The 22,422-nt window shown below is 35.7% G+C and overlaps 2 protein-coding genes across 2 annotated transcripts in view; one reads left to right on the top strand and one right to left on the bottom strand.

Annotated features, from left to right (window-relative positions):
- Positions 1-992: 992 nt before the first annotated feature.
- On the bottom strand, positions 993-8,462 carry LOC141344745 (probable flap endonuclease 1 homolog). The gene is made up of 11 exons (XM_073849640.1): positions 8,294-8,462; positions 8,010-8,079; positions 7,773-7,875; positions 6,278-6,332; positions 5,426-5,487; positions 5,184-5,320; positions 4,774-4,834; positions 4,435-4,566; positions 2,424-2,569; positions 2,193-2,334; positions 993-2,112 (listed from the first exon to the last, which is right to left on the bottom strand). Exons 1-11 carry the CDS (start codon positions 8,373-8,375, stop codon positions 2,056-2,058), a joined length of 1,047 nt encoding a protein of 348 aa, XP_073705741.1. The 5' UTR covers positions 8,376-8,462; the 3' UTR covers positions 993-2,055.
- A 244-nt stretch (positions 8,463-8,706) lies between these two features.
- atr (ATR checkpoint kinase) overlaps positions 8,707-22,422 on the top strand; it is a 46,969-nt gene continuing 33,253 nt past the window's right edge. The window contains exons 1-15 of the mRNA XM_073849429.1: positions 8,707-8,762; positions 8,880-8,971; positions 11,084-11,236; positions 13,319-14,190; positions 15,512-15,693; positions 15,782-15,961; positions 16,037-16,215; positions 16,972-17,124; positions 17,824-18,022; positions 19,085-19,335; positions 20,068-20,255; positions 20,355-20,455; positions 20,568-20,739; positions 20,974-21,144; positions 21,886-22,080. Coding sequence (XP_073705530.1) covers positions 8,707-8,762; positions 8,880-8,971; positions 11,084-11,236; positions 13,319-14,190; positions 15,512-15,693; positions 15,782-15,961; positions 16,037-16,215; positions 16,972-17,124; positions 17,824-18,022; positions 19,085-19,335; positions 20,068-20,255; positions 20,355-20,455; positions 20,568-20,739; positions 20,974-21,144; positions 21,886-22,080 — 3,144 coding nt within the window. The remainder of the gene's footprint in view (positions 8,763-8,879; positions 8,972-11,083; positions 11,237-13,318; positions 14,191-15,511; positions 15,694-15,781; positions 15,962-16,036; positions 16,216-16,971; positions 17,125-17,823; positions 18,023-19,084; positions 19,336-20,067; positions 20,256-20,354; positions 20,456-20,567; positions 20,740-20,973; positions 21,145-21,885; positions 22,081-22,422) is intronic.

Here is a 22,422-nt window from a genome sequence, read left to right as displayed (position 1 = left end):
TCAGACTTTATTTACAAGAACTCAAGAGTTAAACTTTGTCAGAACAAATTCATCTTGATAAAGTCAGATAGCTTTGATAGAAAGGTATGTAACAAAACATGGTCAGGTCAAAGTGTCAAATAAAATATCAGTTTTACTAGTAGTCCACTGTATGAAGAATTATTGGGTATCATATGTCACAATTTTCTTTATTTTGCTACCCTTACTTACATAAATGAACTACAGTGTCCTGCACCCACAAGTAAAAAAAGAATTCAAGGATCAAAAATTAGATCTGGTGTCTAAATAACAATGTTTGGTTTGACTGTATATTACGAAGAACATACACTTTAGAGCTGAAATCAAATTGTTTTGTAGAATGGTATCAAATTAACAAGCGAAATAAGTTTGTTAGAATATTTAAGAGCATTAAAGCTGTTTCAACCATACAACTGAAACAAATATCTTTAAAAACTAATTGTGAAAAAAATTACTATTTATATGAATTATTTATAATAATTCTTTAATTTGACAAATAAAATAAATATCACATGAAAATTGTGATAGCTTTTGTGAGACGTGGAACTACATTAAAGAAATAGTTCACTCAAAAAATGAAAATTTGCTCACCCTTTTACTGAAGAAAGTGTTATTATTAGGCATTATGGACTCGTATTGTGTCCAGAAGCAATGGTTTAAAGTTAAAATGCCTTAATGATGAATTTGTTACTCAAACACACAGCCTTTCACTTCACAAGATAGTAATTGATGGACTGGCTTTGATTACTTGTGGATTATTTTGGTGTTTTATCAGCTGTTTGAACTCTTTGGTGGCATCCATTCATTGTAGAGGATCCACTAATTTCTACAAATCTGTTCTGACAAGGAAACAAACTCATCTACATCTTTAACGGCATGTGAGTGAGAAAATTTTCTGCTAATTTTCGTGTTTGGTTGAGCTATTCCTTTCAATGCAAAACAGTACTGTAACAATGAAACACAGACAGGATACATTTAGAAATAAAAAGAAGTTTACTGTAATTTAATACAGTCTCCCAAACATAAAAGGTTTTTTTTGTACATGATACAAAAACATTAAAAATATATCTTTTTTCTTTAGCACTGGCTTTACATTATGTTGGCATTTGAACAAAATAAAAAACCAAGTATCTAAAACAAGTCTAAAATAAGTATCTAAACCAGATCCATGCCATTAAACCTTTGAGTCTTCGGTCCACATGATTGTTTGATTAAAGGAACACTCCACTTTTTTTTGGAAATAGGCTCATTCTCCAACTCCCCCCGAGTTAATAAGTTGATTTTTACCATTTTGAAATCCATTCATCCGTTCTCCTGTTCTGGCGATATCACTTTTAGCATAGCTTAGCATAGATCATTGAATCCCATTAGACCAATAGCATCGTGTCCAAAAATGACCAACGAGTTTCCATATTTGTTGTATTTAAAACTTGACTCTTCTGTAGTTATATTGTGTACTAAGACCGATGGAAATGCAAAGCTGCGAGTTTCTAGGCTGATAAGATTAGGAACTACACTTCCATTCCGGCGTAATAGTCAAGGAAGTTTGCTGCCGTAATAAGGCTGAAGCAGGCGGAGTATTATCAGAAATGAGTTCCCAGCTAGTTTTGCATTTGCACATTTGCTGCGTGGTATTACTGCTCCTGCTTCGGCCATATTACGGCAGCAAACTTCCTTGACTATTACGCCGGAATGGGAGTGTAGTTCCTAATCTTATCAGCCTAGAAAATTGAAGCTTTGCATTTCCACCGGTCTTAGTACACAATATAACTACAGAAGAGTCAAGTTTTAAATAGGACAAATATGGAAACTCGTTGGTCATTTTTGAACGTGATGCTACTGGTCTAATAGGATTCAATGATCTATGCTAAGCTATGCTAAAAGTGATGTTGCCAGAACAGGAGAACGGCTGAATGGATTTCAAAACGGTAAAACTCAACTTATTAACTCGGGGGGAGTTGGAGAATGAGCCTATTTCCAAAAAAAGCGGAGTGTTTCTTTAATGCTTCAAGATTCATGATTCGAAAAAGGTCCATCTTATTTCATTTTTGATCGCTTTCTCCCACTGGATGCTCCCGCATCTGCAGACTCAGCCTAGATAAGGAAGACAAGATTGTTTGTTACAATGCTCAACCAAGCAATCAATTTATGATATTTCTTAATTAACATCTGACCTTTCTCCTCCGTGTTGCAGGGAAAAAGTCTTCAAGACGTGACTGTCTAGTTTGGCCCATTTTCTCATCCACCTCCCTCTGTTTTCTTCTCTTTAAGAGAGACTCACGAAACTTCTTTATGCGTCCACGCACCCTTTCTTCCCTTAAGGTCACATACCCAAAGAAAGGTTAAATGTGCACTCTCAGTCTTGATCAAAATATGTCAGTAAACACTAGAACAAAGATATGTACTTCATAGGCCTCTCTTTGCACAGGAACTGCACCAGGCCCTCTTCATCAGGCTCACTCCAGGCCAGGACAGGGTCGTCGATTTCTGGAGTTTCAAAAAACAGCTTGCGGGCATCTTTGTACTGCCAGTTTTGAGGGATGGGGTGTGTCTGTAAGAATTAATAGCCAAAGTTGCCTTTAATTTTGATGTATGAACAACCTGAACATTCTTCTGGACATTTATTTTTGCGTTCCACAACAAGAAAGAAAATCATATGCTTTTAAAAGCACATGAGGGTGCATAAGTGATGACAAAACTATCAGAATGTTGCCTATGATGAAATCTAAGTGGAAAATTTGGATTTACAGTGATGTGAAAAAGTGTTAGGCCCCTTAATGATTTTTTATTTTTTTGCATGTTTGTCACACTTTCATGTTTCAGATCATCAAACAAATTTAAATATTAATCAAAGATAACACAAGCAAACACAACATGCAGTTTTTAAATGAAGGGGTTTTTTTATGAAGGGAGAAAAAGAAATCCAAACCCACATGGCCCTATATGAAAAAGTGTTTCATGTTAAAACATAACTGTGGTTTATCACACCTGAGTTCAGTTTTTCTAGCCAAACCCAGGCCTGATTACTGCCACACCTGTTTGCAATCAAGAAATCACTTAAATAGAACCTGCCTGACAAAGTGAAGTAGACCAAAAGATCCTCAAAAGCTACACATCATGTTGAGATCCAAAGAAATTCAGGAACAAATGAGAAAGAAAGTAATTGAGATCTATCAGTCTGGAAAAGGTTATAAAGCCATTTTTAAAGCTTTGGGACTCCAGCGAACCACAGTTAGAGCCATTATCCACAAATGGCGAAAACATGGAACAGTGGTGAACCTTCCCAGGAGTGGCCGGCCAACCAAATTACCCCAAAAGAGCAGCGACGACTCATCCAAGAGGTCACAAAAGACCCCACAACAACATCTAAAGAACCGCAGGCCTCTCTTGCCTCAGTTAAGGTCAGTGTTCATGACTCCACCATAAGAAAGAGACTGGGCAAAAATGGCCTGCATGGTAGAGTTCCAAGACGAAAACCGCTCCTGAGCAAAAAGAACATAAAGGCTCATCTCAGTTTTGCCAGGACACATCTTGATGATCCCCAAGAATTTTGGGAAAAAGTTTAACTTTTTGGAAGATGTGTGTCCCATTACATCTGGTGTAAAAGTAACACAGCATTTCAGAAAAAGAACGTCATACTAAAAGTAAAATATGGTGGTGGTAGTGTGATGGTCTAGGGCTGTTTTGCTGCTTCTGGACCTGGAAGACTTGCTGTGATAAATGGAACCATGAATTCTGCTGTCTACCAAAAAATTCTGAAGGACAATGTCCGGCCAAGCTGAAGTGAACTTGGGTTCTGCAGCAGGACAATGATCCAAAACACACCAGCAAATCCACCTCTGAATGCCTGAAGAAAAACAAAATGAAGACTTTGGAGTGGCCTAGTCAAAGCCCTGACCTGAATCCTATTGAGAAGCTGTGGCATTACCTTAAAAAGGCGGTTCATGCTCGAAAACCCTCCAATGTGGCTGAATTACAACAATTCTGCCAAGATGAGTGGGCCAAATTCCTGCACAGCGCTGTAACAGACTCATTGCAAGTTATAGCAAACGCTTGATTTCAGTTGTTGCTGCGTGGCCCAACCAGTTATTAAGTTTAGGGGGCAAACACTTTTTCACACAGGGCCATGTGGGTTTGGATTTTGTTTTCCCTTCATATTAAAAAACTTCATTCAAAAACTGCATGTTGTGTTTACTTGTGTTATCTTTGATTAATATTTAAATTTGTTTGATGATCTGAAACATTAAAGTGTGACAAACATGCAAAAAATAGAAAATCAGGAAGGGGGCCAACACTTTTTCACACCACTGTACATCATTTGGATAGAAAACAAAAGACGATCACAATTCCTGTTTATTCCCAGCTTTAGCAGTGCTTGATTTCTTTAGCGTATTAGATTTCTGTTTGAACAAGCACCTTTCTGTTGACATGTTCTATCACACCCTCTATTGTACGATGTTGTTTAATAAGCTTCAGTGCTCGACTTGGCCCAAGACCCCCAATCTTATCACAGTAGTCACAGCCCAGCAAGATACACAGGTCAACAAACTAGGAAAAAGACACAGAAAGAAAATTAAGAAAATCAAACACACTTTTAATTATTAAAACAACAATTTTCCCCTTTAAATAACTTACAAAGGCCATTTTAACATACACTGTGTAATTCTAATGTTGCTCTAAATGTCAACAAAGTTACAACTACTATCCTCAAAGGCATTTGAGATATGTACATTAGCAAAAGACTGAATGTTTTACCTCTTTATATGTCAGCTGTATAGCTTCCAATAGCTTTGGTAAGGAGTACTCTGTAACTTCACTATGAGAGAAATGATTTAACGACATAATTATCGTATTTTAATATACAATTAAACAGAAGGTCATTATTAAAGAAGTCCTCTATGTCAATTTAACATGTTGGTAAACATGCCTTTCAAAAAATGAGTTGAAATTACGATTAATGCCTGTAATGCTGTAAATGTATATATCTAATATTACATAACTCAACAATAAAACATACACTATCAGTCAAAATTGAATTCTTAATATTTCTTACATAATAATATTATTACAGTTATAAAGCATAACTTATAATACAGTATTAAAATAATATTTTAAGGACAATTTCTGAGCCAGCCATTCAGAATGAGATTTGACTACTTTCTCACCTGTCTTTCTTTGCATTGAGCTGACGGAGCAGAACAGTCCCTCCAAATGCCAGTGTGTCCATGTCCTCTGAGGCTACAGCATTAACTGTGCCATTTTTGACCAGGTGGGCGCACAGCGCCTCTGCTTCACCTGGAGCCTGACATTCACAGTGATGAGAAAGTCAAAATCAGTCAAGCAAGATCCTCTCAAATTAATATGAGACAGAATTTATTTTTTTATAAAGCTAACTAAATTAAAATACCTTGATGCATGGCACACCCATGAGCTGTAGGAGACGCAGACAATCCAGTTTAAAGTTGGACACTAAAGTGCAAAACAGTGTACATAAATGCTATAGTCACCAGCAAAGTAGAAATGATAATGAGTAAAACCAGTGTGAAACAACACTATGTAGATTTGGAAAAAAACACTTTCTATAAAGCCCTATATATATATATATATATATATATATATATATATATATATATATATATATATAAATATTCTATAAATATTCCTAAGGCATTATAATCTTAAAAGGTATAACCTCTAATACTCAAGTATTATAGTCTATTATAATTGTTGTTATGATTATTCATAAGATGATATAACATATTATAAGGTTTTTTATAATGCATTATGCATTCATTATAATACTTTAGAAATACATAATGTATTATACATAGGGGCTTTATAGAAAGTGTTACCAAACTTCAAGTATCTTGGAAAAATATCACTTTTCAAAAAAAATATTAGCATTGACAATAATAAAAAAATGTTAGATGTGCAGCAAATCAGCATAGAATGATTTGTGAAAGATCTTGTGACACTAAAATCCATAATTTTAGAGTAATTGCCATTGAAAATCCATCGTTGCCATCACAAGAATAAATTACATTTTTAAATATATTCAAATAGAAAACAGTTATTTTAATTATTGCAATACTATTTCACAATATTGCTGTTTTACTGTGTTTTAATAAAATAAATGCAGCCTTGGTGAGCATAAGAGATTTCTTAAAAAAAACAAAACAAATGCTTACTGCAAACTTTAAAATGGTAGTTTATATGGATTTTTTTTGGGTCACATTTTACATTACAACTTCACACACACCTGTGTTGGAGCTCTGTGAGCTGTTCCAGCCTGTGCTTTGAGCTCTTTTCTCCAGCTAGAGGAATTAAAATATATGATATATTATTAAAAACAAAATGTGTATGCACAGTTCAAGTCAAAAGTTTACATACACTTTGCAGAATCTGCAAAATGTTAATTATTTTACCAAAATAAGAGGGATCATACAAAATGCATTTTTATTTAGTACTGACCTGAATGATCCACATCTGTTTTTATTTTATTTTTTTCTCATTTTGTTTAGTTGTTCATGAGTTACTTGTTTGTCCTAAACCGTTAAACTGCCTGCTGTCCTTTAGAAAAATACTTCAAGTCCCAAAAATTATTTGGTTTTTCAGCATTTTTGTGTATTTAAACCCTTTCCAACAATGACTGCATGATTTTGAGATCCATCTTTTCACACTGAGATCCACTGAGGGACTCATATGCAACTATCACAGAAGGTTCAAATGCTCACTGATGCTCCAGAAGGAAAAACAACGCATTAAGAGCATGGGGGATGAAAACATTTTGAATTGGCAGATCAGGGTAAATTTTAGGGATGCACCGATCCGAATCGGCCGATCATGCTTGCGCGTTTTGTCAGTAAAGCCGGTTCTGTAATCAGCGGTAAATGCCATCAGGTGCGTGATTTCACGTTGAGCCGTATATACTACACACAGCCGTTGTTTACCGACGAGCTGCGCATAGCAATGTTCATTATCAGTGTGAATGTGCGCAGCTCGTCAGTGAACAACGGCTGTGTGTAGTATATAAGACTCAACGTGAAATCACACACCTGATGGCATTTACCGCTGATTACAGAACCGGCTTTACTGACAAAACGTGCAAGTGATCGGCCGATACGGATCGGTGCATCCCTAGTAAATTTAACTTATTTTGTATTCTGAGGGACATTTAAGGATCTTCTATAACTTCTGAAGGGCAGTACTAAATAAAAATAATATGATATTTAGGCAAAACAAGGAAAATGTACACATCCTCAATCCATTCAAAAGTTTACACCCCCTGGCTCCAACTGCAGCAGTTTTCATTCTGAAGCATCAATGAGCATTTGAACCTTCTGTAATAGTTGCATATGAGTCCTTGGTGTGAAAAGATGGATCTCAAAATCATACAGTCATTATTGGAAAGGGTTCAAAAACACAAAAATGCTGAAAACCAAAGAATTTGTGGGACATAGAGGATTTTTCTGAAGAACCGTGGATAGTTTAACTGTTCAGGACAAACAAGGACTAAACCAAACAAAACTCAGATGTGGATCATTCAGGTTAAAACACAGCATTAAGAATCAAGTGAATGTAAACTTTTAAACTGGGTCTTATTTTTCCTTTAAGACACAGGAAAACGTGAAATATCTTATTCAAGTCTTATTTTGGTAAAATAATTCACATTTTGTAGATTCTGCACTCTGCATATACACTTTTGACTTCAACTGTATATGATTATACAATATATGTATTAGTACACGTCTCACCACAGCTCTCTTTTGATTGGGTGGCCTGCCATCAAGTACAAAGACAGGCTTGATGTCATGCTCCAGGAAAGTAAGAGTGCGGTAAAACAAGCCTGTGAGAGGGCTTCAACATCATATTCATAATATAAGACAACACACCTACTGCATAATATATATAAAAAGAACTGATTTTAAAAGAAAGAAAAAGTCACTGATTTTAATGTATTAACAAACTCAGTGAATGTATGCTGAACTGACCTTAGATGGCTGGGGAGAGCTGAGCGAAACTGATTCACCACAATAGATGTGTCAAGTGCGATAATCTTCCCTAAATCACAGACACATGACAATCAGTACAGTTTTATGAAAAAAAAAAGACTTTAGTTGAGCAGATGACAACTAATAACAATCAACATTTCACATGCATTTTCCACCATCGGCATTTATTACATTTTCTCTTCTTTCGTGCGGGTTTATTATAGATGATTGGATGTATTTACTCTGCTTAACTAGCTGTTTTAACTATAACGCATAGATCTCACCAGAATAATCGCCAATCTCTTTGATGCGCATTGACTGCGGCGCGTCAAAATGAATTAGACTCGCTAATTTTGTAATCCCCATATCAAATCTAAACCCTTTTTGACTTTAAATCGCAACTGTATGATAGTTGTTGTGTTGTCATTCATCTGGCAGCTTCATTTCCGCATGGTGCTAGCAGAGCGCTGATAGGCCAACGCGACGAGTCACCAACTCGTTTCGCGAATGCAAACAGACAGACCCAACTCGCTTGCCGTAGACAAAGAGTACGAAATTGCTTTTGAAAGCGATGCGCGTGTGGAAACGGAGAATGGACAGACTGCGAGTCTGAATGTTTTTCTAAATGTTTTATTAGGTCGCTTCGGCCTAAACAAGTTCGTTTTTGTATATAGTAAACACTCATTAACAAGTAAACATGGAACAAGGACTAGAGATGTCAGCAATGATTCCTGCATTGCAAGAACTAGCCAGGTAACATCAATGGCTGCTAGTAACTATATGCTATCTTATTAAATTATGTTGGAAAGTGTAACTCAGCGTAAATATTAAAGAATAAAGCTCATACAAAGCCTCTTATGTCTTTTCCAGCGCTAGTTCTTTTGAGTACAACCAGGCTGTGCAGAAACCTCGTCAAATACTGTGTCAGTTCATTGACAGGATACTGACAGATGTCGATGTCGGTAAGAAACAATGAATTGTACCTTGAGATTTGTTGAGGATATTTGAGTTTTTACGTCGCAGTCTCTTAGGGAAAACATCTCACATTCCGACATTTACTCACCCTCATGCTGTTTCAACCATGTTAGATAAATATAATGCTGTTAGGTGGTGGTTGACTTTACATGAAACAACATAGCCACGGAACAATCACCTGTGTTTACAGTACAAGCAGTGGTTAAAGAATTATGATGAAAAAGTGTGAAAAACCCTCTAGAACAGATCATATGCTGAAAACGAATGATTTTTTTTATGAACAGCAGAAATACACTACCAGCCAAAAGTTTTTGAATAGTAAGATTTTGTATGTTTTTCTTTTTAAAAGAATTCTGTCTGCATTTATTTGATCCACAATACGGCAAACACAGTAATATTGTCAAATATTTTTACCATTTGAAATAACTGCTTTCTATTTGAATATATTTTAAAATGTAATTTATTTCTGTGATTAAAGCTGAATTTTCAGCAGTTGCTCTAGTCTTCAGTGTCACACGATCCTTCAGAAATCGTTCTAATATGATGAGTTGCTGTTCAAGAAACGTTTTTTTATCAATATTTAAAACAGTTGAGTACATTTTTTCAGGATTCTTTGATGAACAGAAAGATCCAAAGATTAGCATTTATCTAAAACAAAGCTTTTGTAGCAAAAGTGATGATAAAGACATTTATAATGTTACAGAAGATTTCTGTTTCAGATAAATGCTGTTTTTCTAAACTTTCCTTTGTTTTTCATCAAATAAAAAAATATGTTTTTAACATAATAATAATAATAAATGTTTTTTGAGCAGCAAATCAGAATAATGTTTTCTGAAGGGTCATGTGACTAATGTGAGTAATGATCGGTAATCATGCTAAAAAATCAGCTTTGAAATCGCAGGAATAAATTGCATTTTAAAATATATTTAAATAGAAAACGGTTATTTTAACTTTAAGCTATTTTTTATATTCCAAATATTACTTTTTTTTGCTGTACTTTGGTTTAACAAACTTTTGACAGGTAGTGTATACTGAAAACTGTTAAAGAAATATTACACATATGTCAATACAAATATTAAATGAATTAAATACAAGTCATTCCTTTCAGATGGATGTTCTCGGTTCTTGTCACATAAATGTTTTCCTTTGTTTACAATGGCTGCTGATCTTTTTATGAACTGAACAGCTACAACACACACAAGTGCACTAGATACTAGAGGTGGACAGTAGTGAAGTATTTTTACTCTGCTGTACAAGTTCTTTTTAAGTGTCTGGACATTCTTTAGAAAACTTTACTTCACAACATTTCAAAGAAGAATATTGTACTTTTTACCGCACTACATTTCATATTAAATATCATTTAATACTTATACATTACTTTCCTACTTTTACTCAAGTAAAAGTAATTCAAAGATTTACTTGAGTACAAGAAAGTGCTAAATTTTTTATGTTCTTAAGTATCAAAGGTAAAACAAACAACAACTATTATTTATGAAATGTAGTGTAGTAAAAAGTATGACATTATGCTTTGGAATGTAGTGAAGTAATGTTTTCCAAAGAAAAACACTCAGATACTCTTTATATTTACTTGAATAAAGTAAAAATACTTCACTACTGTCCGCCTCTGCATACAGTACACTAGATGGTAGAGTACACAATGTGTCATTTAAATGTTTATTTTATAGTATGTCAAAAAAAAAAAAGTTCACCCCAAAATGTAAATTCTATCATTATTTACTTACTATCATAAAACACAATAGGTTATTTGGAATAATGATGTTAAACAAACAGTTTTGGGGACCACTGGCTGCCATTGTATGGAGGAACTTAAAAACACTGAGACATTTCTCAAAATATCTGTTTATGTTCAGCGGAAGAAAGGAAGTCATGAAAGTTTGGAGCAACATGAGGATTATGAAATTATGACAGTTTTTCTGATCTATCTACACTTAATTAACAAATGAATATAATTATTTAATCTATTGAAATTTCTTTTCATTCTTCTCACGTAAATGAGTCTCTTTATTGCTTTTACTCCATGTTTAGTGTCATATTTATATAGTTTATTTTTACTCAGTTGTATCTTTCTTACATTTTAGTTGCTCTGGAGTTGAGTAAGAAGACCAGTTCTGAGCCAGCATGCGTGATGCTGTTGGACTTTGTGCAGCACATTATTAAATCCTCATCATTAATGTTCATAAACCCAGCGTGTCTTTCAGAACACTTCAGAAACTCAGAAAACAGCTGTTCTGGTAAGTTAATTTGGTTTACATTAGCTACCAAAGTTCTGCTCAAGTACTAGGGGTGGGCGATATGACCTAAAATCAATATCACGGTATTTTTCATCTTTTCAACGGTGACGGTATAATATCACGGTATTACCTTTTTTGGTACATTTTGGGAGGAGTAGCCTGTCCTGTCCCTTTAGTATGTGAATAAAGTTAATATTTTTATAATATAATAAGTAAATGGTAGGTATCCTTATCAAAAAGAGACATGGGAGAGTATTATGCATTCTCAACATATTTATTTTACAAAAAACCTAAAGATCTTACTTAACAGTGTACAACAAAACAAAAATTATTTTTTATTGAAATTTAATTTCTGCAATATTTAAAACCTTCAAATAACTGGGGGAAATCAATCCATGGCAACAGTTTAAAAGTAGACCAATTCTGTGGGGAAAAACGTGGACTTGGCGCAGTGTTGTTTTTGACAACCATCTTAGATTTAGTCTTAGTCTTTTGGACTAAAATGCTTCTTAGTTTTAGTCAAATTTTAGTCACTTCTATATGTGATAGTTTTAGTCCAATTTTAGTCGACGAAAAGTCAAAAAGGTTTTAGTCTAGTTTTAGTCGACGAAAAGTCAAAAAGGTTTTAGTCTAGTTTTAGTCAAAAAAAAGGGAAAAAAGTAGTCTTTTAACAAATTAATGTAGGTCAGTAAATATTTTGCTGTTGGGTAGTGTCACTTATAAGTTCTGAAAATAGCAGATCTATAGTTCAACACAATGTGAGCTTCCGGATCGACTATTTTCACCAATAATTACAATAATGAAGGAATGTTTTAGAACATAAAAGACAAACAAGGATGGAATGCTAAAACGGCTTGCCATACTAGTACAGCAAAGAGTATTTAATGCTAAAACGGCTTGCCATAGCATCAGATACTTTTTAAGTTTTAATTGGCATGCACAATAAGCGGAAATGTCATGCATTTTAAACGTCTGACGGACCACCCACTAACATTTTCGTCTATTCTCGTCTCGTCAGCGAAAACTCACACACGTCTCGTCATGTTTTAGTCATCAACGAGCCATTTTTATCTCGTCATCGTCTCGTTATCGTCATGAAAAAAAGTGGCGTCAACGAAATGATTTCGTCATCGTCATCGTTGACGAAGACAACACTGACTTGGCGAGCTGCTGCTGGAGTTAATGTCATTGCACACATGAGTACGAAATTTTCGTCCGAGATTTTTGCACGTAAAAAAAAATACAGATTATGTTAGTTGAGTTTTCACACTGCCTCTGAAATTTTCGTCCGTCATAAAAAAAAAATTTGGATCGTGTTTGATTTTCTGCATTTTCGCATTAGAAAACTACCAAAAAAAAAAAAAACGCATACGAAAATCGGACGTAGTGCACAATGACCTTTAGATTTGAATGATCACGGGTCGAAAGTAAAGAGAGATGACAAAAATAGACTGGAGGATTTGCTGCAATCTTGTACTCACTGACAAATATCGATTAACGTTATAAGATGTGCTGCTCCCTTTACACAGAGTGTGCGTTATCGCAAAATCGAAAGTAAAAGTAAACAGCGCGAGCACTCATTTAAAAGCGATTTCTATACCCTGCATATTAAAAGTGCGAAAATTATATAGGCTACAATATTAGTTCGCCTCGCACCCGCTCAATTTGTGTTCCGCTGTGTAAATCCTTCGGCCGGCCGACCGGAAAAATTCCCGGTCATCCCGATTGCCACTCCGCCCCTGTTATAGGCTACAGACCTTTCTTCACGATGTTTCACCAGTTTAATGGCCACTCCCCTTTTTACCTACCACCTGCAAAGCTGATACGAATATGTTTTACTTTTTTATTTACAACCAGATATATAGTATATACTGAACGTTTGAAGAAAATGTAATGCCTTATTATTTAGAATTAGCTATTATTGATACAGCCGTTCGAGGCAAATAATTGATTTATTACGGTATTGATGGTATTAGAAAATCCATGTCGTGGCGCACCGGTTATGACTATGACACCGGTGTACCGCCCACCCCTATCAAGTACATCCAGCTTAGATTTTCTGCCTCCATTCTCTCTACCCAGATTTCAGTAAATGGATCATCAACCGCCTCATGCGAATTGCTGCTTCCCCAGAATGTGAAGATCTTCACATAAAGATCTCATCAGTCATCTGTTCCTTGCTTCATCTTTTCAGAGCCAAGGGTCCAGTCCTCTTTGGCCTTTTTTCCACAGAGCTAATATGTTTAATGCAAGATCTAGTCAATGTGAATCTCATGGCCAGACAGTCACCACAATGGCCAGTGGTGGTGGAACGCTTCTCCGTTAGGCCAGGAGATTCTGCCGTTTACCTAACCCCCACCATCCTAAATCTGTCCTCATATGCCTCAGCTCAGGCATTGTTAGTATCTTCATTAACAGTGCTGACAGATATTTTGCAAGGCCTTTTTTTCCCAAGAGAAGTGGCCATCATATGGGACTCTACTTGCCTTATGATGTCTCAGGGGAGCCCAAAACTCAAGGCAGCATCCATGGTGCTTTTAAATCGCATTGTGACTCTGGGAGGTTTTCCTGAAGAGCATTCACAACCATTCTTCTCAGCTTATTTGCATCTCTTGGACTCCTTACCTGCTTTTGAGGAATCAGAGCTCAGTGTCTTTGGCAAGGACTTCCAGAAGCTCTCTCAATGTGTTTTCCAGCCTGAGGAAGCCTCTCACTGCAGGTTCGAGAGAGTTCATGTGAATATGCTGATGGAAATGCTTGAGAAACTGGTGGTTGATGGAGCACTAGAGCAATTGAAGGTGGAGGAGGTCAAAGCTACACTTTGTGAAGTCTTCTGCTTTGTTCTTGAGTTTGTTCCTCTCGGATACGAGTGTGCAGTGCAGATCCGGAAGGAGAGAGTCGCAGCCATTTGTAAAGCTCTGATCAAGACCATTGGAACAAAGGAACAGCAGGAGGTAAATGGTTAAAGGAAAAGTTTATCCAAAAAAGACAATTCTGATTGAAGTTATAAAAAAAGATAAAAACAGACATCTTTGCACTATATTCAAAGTCTTAAGTCTTACAATAAATTAGGGAAAGACTGACATTTAAAGGGATAGTTCAACCCAAAAAGGAAAATTTTTACTTACCCTCATGTTATTCCAAACCCATAATACTGATTTTAAATGTAAAGTTGCAAGCAGGGATTCAAACATCTAAGGCTTTTAAGCACATAAGGAAAAAGACATTGTGTTAACATATCATCTATTGCATGTGCTAATCCAGTTTCATGAAGTTTTGAGTTTTCGTTTAAGATTTATAGGCTTTTGGGTATAATTGTCCATTTTCCTTTAAAAGGTTTCCCTGTGTCAAGTTCAATATTTTTTGAATAATTATAGATCTAGAGGGTCTAGAGAATTGTACTGCAGTTGTTTTGTTGAGATTGAGCAAAAAGCTTTGGACTAGTTCGCAAAAGTAGCCTTTTTTAAATAATCTTGAATGTTTAATGAACAATTTGGTTGACAGCAGTGGTCCTAGAGGCAAAGTTGTTTAGAATTAGGTGATCTGTCATATGATATGAAGATTTAGTGTTTGTGTGAATATATTAACAATTTGAGGTTATTCACTATTGAATTATTTTATTTTTGAAGACTTTTTAACTGTTTTTGCACCACTGCAGTCTCTTTGAATGACTTTTTTCATAGTTTTGGCTACCTGGACTTTCAATTAAGGGAAATCTCTGAGAAAATTCAATTCAATTAAGGGACAGAATTCCTTATTTGTGTTTTGAAGACAATCAAAAGTCATAAGGGTTTGGGTTATGGGTTTGGAATGGTATGAGGGTCAGTAGGTAATGACTAAATTGTAATGTTTAGGTGAACGAACCCTTCAATTCATTATTTGCTGACACTCTTGCCATATATATGGGGCCAGATTTACTAATTGAAACACTCGCCCATTGCATTACAAAGCTTGAAGGATATAACTTTGATGTGATTGCATTCGTCTGAATGAAGGAAGCCATATACACATAGGATGCCTTGAGTGTGAGTAAATGATGGGCTAATTTTTATTTTTGGGTGACTAACCCTTTAAAGCATGCTGTAATTTGCACTGCTCTTCATAGAATAGCGCTGGTCACTATGGAAATTATCTGGCTGCACCTGTGTTCTATCTCCTCCCACTGTCAGTAAATCACACACAAAACGCTATTGTGCCCTGTTTAGTAAATCTGACCCTCGCTTTCTAATTTCAAGTCATAAAGTGATGACATATTTTCTTTTGTTTGAAAACTAGCAAAGCGTAGAAGGCTATCTATACGCTGCCCTCAAGACAGAAGCCATTGCTGCAGTACAGGATATGCAGGCTGGTGTTTCTGACCCTGCTGATCCTAGTATGTATGAAGAGGAAGTTCCAGCCAAACGCCCAAACCTCTCTCTTCCAACCCAGCTGAGAAGTGGGGAAAAAACTCAACCAGTGTATGCAATTCTCTGTCCCCACTCCAGATAGACATTCCTCCAGATAGTCTTTCCTCTTACTATGTGTATTCATCCTGTCCACAATTAGGCAGGTGGACATGAAAAGCAGAAGTGAGGTGTGGGCAGCTGTAGACAGCAGACTGGACGAGTTACTGACCCAATTGAGAGACCACAGAGCGAGCCAGTGCGTGAGCACCGTGCAGGGACTGGCGGTCATCTTCCATCTGGCTGCAAGTTGCTCAAAGCACTGTCTGAATGGACCACAGAGGTACGACTTTATTTAAGACCTTTGTTGTATTGTATGATTGTTGGTTCTCATTCTTAAATACATTTTCAGTGACAGAGGAGAGAAGACATCAGAGAACTCAGATACAGTTCAGCTGATTTGGTTAAAGCCTCGGGTTTTGGCTCAAGTAGTGGAGAGCTGCCGCACTGTGATGGCAAACACCTCTAATGAGGAAGAGCTGGAGCCTTTGGTGGAGGGTACCGTCAGAATCCTTGACGCTGTCCTTTACCTCAACAGTGAGTATATTTTAATAAAGAGACAGTTCATCCAAAAATGAAAATTCTGTCATTAATTACTCACCCTCATGTCGTTCCAAACTCGTGAGACGCTCGTTCATGTTTTGAACACAAATTACGAACTTTTTGATGAAATCTGAGAGCTTTCTGACCCTGCGTAGACAGCAAGGCAACTACCATGTTCAAGGCCCAGAAACATAGTAAAGACATTGTTAAAATAGTCTTGAACGTGTCAGTTGTGTTGCAGTTTATGTTGGGTCAGAAAGCTCTTGGATTTCATCACAAATATCTTAATTTGTGTTCTGAAGATGAACAAAGGTCTTACGGGTTCGGAACGACATGAGGGTGAGAATTTAATGGCAGAATATACATTTTTAGGTGAACTATCCTTTTAATACTTATGTTTGATTCAAAGGATCATTATTTAACTGCATCTTGCTTGTTCTTTAGATGGACTAGTATTAAAATGTCCAAAACCAAAAAGCTGAGAATTATTTTGAAGTTAAAGTGCGAAAAGCCTTAAATGGCTGACATAAAATAGTACTTTTTATATACATATATAACATTGCAATGCACAATATGAAAAATTGATATTCAGTTTGAGATTAATTTTGCTAAAGATTTTATTAAACATAAATTTTGTTGAGATATTGCACATTTTTTTCAGAATTTTCACTCAAGAGCAGCCTGTAGTGGTATTTAACAGCATGATGTCAGTTCATTTGAATTAATTTGATTTGTATTGTCTGTTTACAGCCAATAGTCAGGGTGACACAGGTTTTTACAGGAATATTTGTGCTCTGCTTTCAATCCCATGGGTGCTTGAGCATTCTTCACAAACAGTTTATCAGACGGCCTCATTTCCTGCTAGTCTGATTGCACTCTCTCAGAAACTTGCTCCTGTCTACTGTAAGTATCTTATAGTACTTCATAATATTAAAGGGGTCATGAACTGCCCTGTTTTTATTCTGTGCTGTTCTCTGAGGTCCCCATATATTGTTATCAAGATTTTCACATCAAAAAAACATAATTTAGAAGTAATAGGCTGTTTTCTGTCCTGTTTTTAACCCCCCTCATCAGAACGCTCTGTTTGAATAGGTGTGGCAAATCCTCTGCTATGATTGGCTGACAGTTTTGTATGTTTGACAGCCTACAGAATTCAAAAATGCATGTACTCAGTACAAGGGCCTGTAATAACAAAGCAATAGTAACCACGTAATAAAAACTGTCGGATGTCCTGCATTTCTCTTGTTTTTTCCACTAAATGCGTAAATCGGTGTGCGGGGCTAAACAAGCAGTGATGTAGAAGCAGGCATTGATCTTCGTTTGCGGATGCTGTGTTTAGCCACACTATTATGCCATTTGGCAGATTGGCTTCAATATAAGCTGTTTTGGACTAACAAGAAAGTTTTGAGTTCTGAAACTTACAGAATGTTTTTAGTTCATTGACCTCTTATATGTCAAAATATCAAGGGATTTTGGTTTCTCAGTTCATGACCCCTTTAATGGATAACTTTATTTTAGTGTAGTTGCTAAATAAGTTTAATTTATTTTACACTTTACTTACAGTACGTTTCAGTGTTTGTTGTTTTGTACTTTTGCTTGTAGCTACACAAACTCGAGCGCACTGTGTGTTTCTGCTTGCCTTGTTGTCGAAGAGTGTGTGCGGTGACTGGCGGTCATCAGTTTACCGCTGGACCCTGCAGAGTAACAATGAAGCAGAGCGGGCCAATGCTGTCAGAGGCTTCCCCCTTCTGCTGCACCACCTAGGAGTCAAATCCTACAGCCTTATCCACGAGGTCCTTCTGTACGTCATCTAAGTCACACACTCTGGAATAAAAAACATTTAATTTCAATTTCAAAAGCTTTATTGTCTATCCCCAATGGGGTAGATATTGTCTTTAGTCAAAAGGCTCAACACACAAACAGTATAAATGGCCCTCACAACAACAATTTACATTAACACAAAAACACAACTAAAACAATACATCAAAATTAAATTTAAGATACTGTTTAAAATACCAATGGCATTTGGGATAAACGTCTTTGTATTGGCCCTTTTCACCAAAGACATTTTGAAGTTTATTTCTGTGATTTCAAAGCTGAATTTATGAGCATTCATTGATTCTTTAGTCACATAATCGTTCAGAAACAATTCTAATATTCTGATTTACTGCTTAACATTTTTTTTGTTATTATAATTATGTTGAGAACAGCTGAGTAGAATTTTTTCAGGTTTCTTTGATGAATAGAATGTTCAGAAGAACGGCATTTAACTAAAATCTTGTGTAACAATTTAAATCATCAATTTTGATGAATTTAAAGCATCCTTAATAAATAAAAGTATTAATTTCTATACCCCTCCCCCTCACAAAAAACTCCAAGCTTTTGAATGGTGTAGTGTGTAATGTTATAAAAGTTTAGATTTCAGATAAATGCTGATCTTTGTGTCTTTCTGTTCATTAAAGAATCCTGAATAAAATGTACTCAACTGTTTTAAATATTGATAATAATAATAATATTAAAAAATGTTTCTTGAACAGCAAATCAGCATGTTAGAATGATTCCTGAAGGATCATGTGACACTAAAGACTAGAGTAATGATGCTGAAAATTTAGCTTTGATCACAAGAATCAATTACATTTTAAAATATATTCAAATAGAAAACAGTTATTTTAAATAGTAAAAATATGTCATTTTGCTGTTTTGGCTGTACTTTGGATCAAATATATGCAGAATAGACTAAAAAATCATTCAAAATCTTAAGTGTTCAAAAACCTCTGAATGGTAGTTTGTGGAAATGTTCACTTTTTTTAAAAGTACTTTTTATGCACTTTTGTTAACATTTTAATTCATTTAATGCATTTAGGAACAGACTCCAGGACAGCTCAACACAAGTGAAGATCGAGCTGGCTGGTATTACAGGGCAACTGGCTTGCTGTTTATCTGAGAGCTCACAACTGCAGTTCCCTCAGGAGACGATGCCGCCCCATGAGCTGCTTTGTGCTGGTCTCAGCATTTCAGACTCCCACTCCAGCCAGACCGCCTCCATCGGAGCCTCCATCCTCACCCCATTTCTTCTGCTGCTCAAACCTGTGGAGGACATGAAGGTCAAGCAAGGTTAGTCCAGTCAGCATTACTGTCAGTGAATCTTGTTAAATATTGCACCTTACTGATAATGTTAGTAGGCCAACCTGTAAATAAGCATCACACTGATTCTCTTGACAAAAACTATTAGAAATTTTTTTTTTTTTAGGATTTAAGTTCTGTGATAAACATAAGTCTGTGATTCTTATACGTTTTGTTCGTGATGATAAACTTTTGTCGGGCATGAGATGTCTGCTACGTTTCATTTGTTCAAGTGTACATTCATTTTGAACTGGTTCCTGTCTCCTCTTCCTGTATCAACAAACTTCGCTACAATTGGCTATAAATATATGCTTCAGTTGCGCGTTTTTGACATCACCACCATGAGGCTACTGAGTGTTTTCACTCTTTAATTAAAAAATAATAATTTCTCAATGTATGAGATATAATCGGCTTTATAAAAATCACAATTGGGTATTATTATTATCAATTTTGGGACAATGAAACTAGAATTGCTAGAATGCAAATTAACTTTGAACATAATAAGGCTTTATCTATTTTAAACTCTCTTGAGGATAAAGCGCTTAGTCTAAAACAATGTTAATAGCTGAATTTTAATCAACAAATGTATTAAATATTATTTACTTTTTTGTTTTTCTGGTAGTATGTACTTTGTTTTGCAGTCTTTACACTTTATATAATGTACTGTGCAAATACTTTTTAGCTCACTACATCAGTCTTAACTTTTGTCTTTTGAAACGTCAGCTTTTATCAGGAATATACGGCACTTGTTCAAGCATGTCGATCTGGGTAACAGTGACCCTGACACAAAATCTCTGGTCAGTGCATTAGTCAACCTCATTGAAGACCCTGACCAGGAGGTCAGAATAAAGTTTGGCCAAAATATCAAGAATCTTCTGGAGTTTTGGAATGGAAATGGCTTTCTAAAGGAGGTACAGACTTTAAAGTTCAAATTTTGTTAACATGCTGTAACCATCATTACCTTTTTTGCACTTAGTGTCATTAACTTATTATTCTTTTGATTTTCACAGCTTCTTGTGTCCAGACTAAAAGAAGCTTATACAAATGCAAAGACCTCAAGAAACAATGAACTCAAAAACACCCTCATATTAACCACTGGAGAAATTGGAAGGTAGTGCACTTTACTTTTTGGTTCCATTTTTAGTATCTATTAATGCTTTCCACTTTTAGAAGTGTTCAAATCATGTTTTAATAATACCTTTCTTGCTTATGGTGCTCCTCAGAGCTGCTGAAGGGAACCTGGTATCTTTTGCTCTGCTTCGTCTTCTGCACTGCCTGCTGTCTAAGTCTAATCCAGTCTCAGTAGCTGCCTACACAGAGATCCAGGCATTGGCCACCAGTAGAGAACTCAAACTGCAGTCCTTTTTCAACCAGTACAGGAACCCAATTTGCCAGGTCAGTGTGAGCTTCAGTTAATGATGATGTTAGCATTATTTATAATGTTCTGCTTTTATGAGGTGATTCAGGTTTCAGTGCAAGTATGACCATAAACAGTTTATAACCTTCTAAAAAGCTTAAAAACTTAGAAATGGAGAACAGTGTTTGTTTAGGTTAAAACAAACTAAATTTTGTGACCAATCAAACCCAGGTCCATGTAATAATATGAGTCTACTGTTTTGTTTATTCCAGTTCTTGGTGGAGTCTTTGCATTCACGACATGTGACGGCTCTGCGCTGCACGCCAGATCAGAGCAGTGAGGCTCTTCAGGAGGAAGCGGCCCATCAGAGAGAGCTGGCACTGGACATCCTGTCTCATGTGGCACATGTCTTTGATTTCCCTGACCTTAATCGTTTTCTCAATGTAAGTCCAAAATCTCAGTACCAGATTTGGCAAGTTGGCCTATGATATAACAGAACAGTCTTAAAGGGATAGTCCATCCAAAAATGAAAATTCTGTCATCATGTCATTACAAGATATGTAAGATATTTAAAAAAAAAAGTGTTGGTAACCAAATGTGACACTGGACTACAAAACCAGTCTTAAGTAGCACAGGTATATTTGTAGTAATAGCAAAAAATACATTGTATGGGTCAAAATTATAAATTTTTTATGCCAAAGATCATGTTCCATCAAGATATTTAGTAGATTTCCTACTATAAATATATCAAAACTTAATTTTTGATTAGTAGTATGCATATCCAACTTCATTTGGACAACTTTAAAGGCGATTTTCTCAATATTTAGATTTTTTTCACACCTTCAGATTTTTTAAATAGTTGTATCTCAGCCAAATAATGTCCTATCATAAAAAAATCATCCTTTCATAACATAACATGACTGGTTTTGTAGTCCAGGGTCACACAGGTCTGCAATGACATGAGGGTGAGTAAATAATGACGGACTTTTTAATTTTTTTTGGTAAACTATCCATTAAAATTTGGGCAAATATAGTACAGTAAAGCTGAGTTTCAGCATTAAGCCTGAGAATTCATGAAGCAAAAGTAATCGTGATAGCAATTATAAACTGCGTGTGAACTGAAGCGTGACTTTCATTGCTAATTTCACTGAAGTAATGAGCTTTCTCTGTCTTTTTGTTCACAGCGGACACTACAGGTCCTTCTTCCATTTTTGGCAGCCAAGGCCAGTCCTACTGCTTCTGCCCTGATCCGTACTATTGCCAAGCAACTGAACGTCAACCGCAGAGAAATGCTCATCAATAACTTTAAATATATATTCTCCCATCTTGTATGTTCCTGTACCAAAGAGGAGCTGGAGAGAGCCTTCCACTACCTTAAGGTGTGATTGTCATAGTATAAAAATCAGAAGAGTAGTGAGGAAAGTAAGAAAAAAGACAAATAGATGTTAGAAAATGTTTGAATTATAAATTATATAATATACTGATTTAAAAAATTTTTTTAAGAAGTGTCTTATGCTCATCAAGACTGTTTATTTGATTAAATATATTTAAAAAAATTATATTGTGAATTTTTTTTAATATACATTTAAATCTAATTTATTCCTGTGATCAAAGCTGAATTTTCAGCATCATTACTCCAGTATTCAGTGTCACATGATCCTTCAGAAATCATTCTAATATGCTGATTTATTATCAATGTTTTTTTGGAACCTGTGATACTT

The sequence above is a fragment of the Garra rufa genome, chromosome 10 (genome assembly GCF_049309525.1).
Source record: "Garra rufa chromosome 10, GarRuf1.0, whole genome shotgun sequence".
In the NCBI taxonomy this organism is placed as follows: Eukaryota; Metazoa; Chordata; class Actinopteri; order Cypriniformes; family Cyprinidae; genus Garra; species Garra rufa.
This window is presented reverse-complemented; position numbering and strand designations above follow the sequence as displayed.

Bases quoted from the DNA above. Each gene is read 5' to 3' on its own strand.
- LOC141344745 (XM_073849640.1), bottom strand. From the start codon at position 8,375: ATGGGGATTACAAAATTAGCGAGTCTAATTCATTTTGACGCGCCGCAG. The intron at 4,567-4,773 runs GTAAAACATTCA...TCTTTTTCCTAG, and splicing joins TACAGCTGACATATAAAGAG to TTTGTTGACCTGTGTATCTT. The intron at 2,570-4,434 runs GTGCTTGTTCAA...TAATTCTTACAG, and splicing joins TAGAACATGTCAACAGAAAG to ACACACCCCATCCCTCAAAA.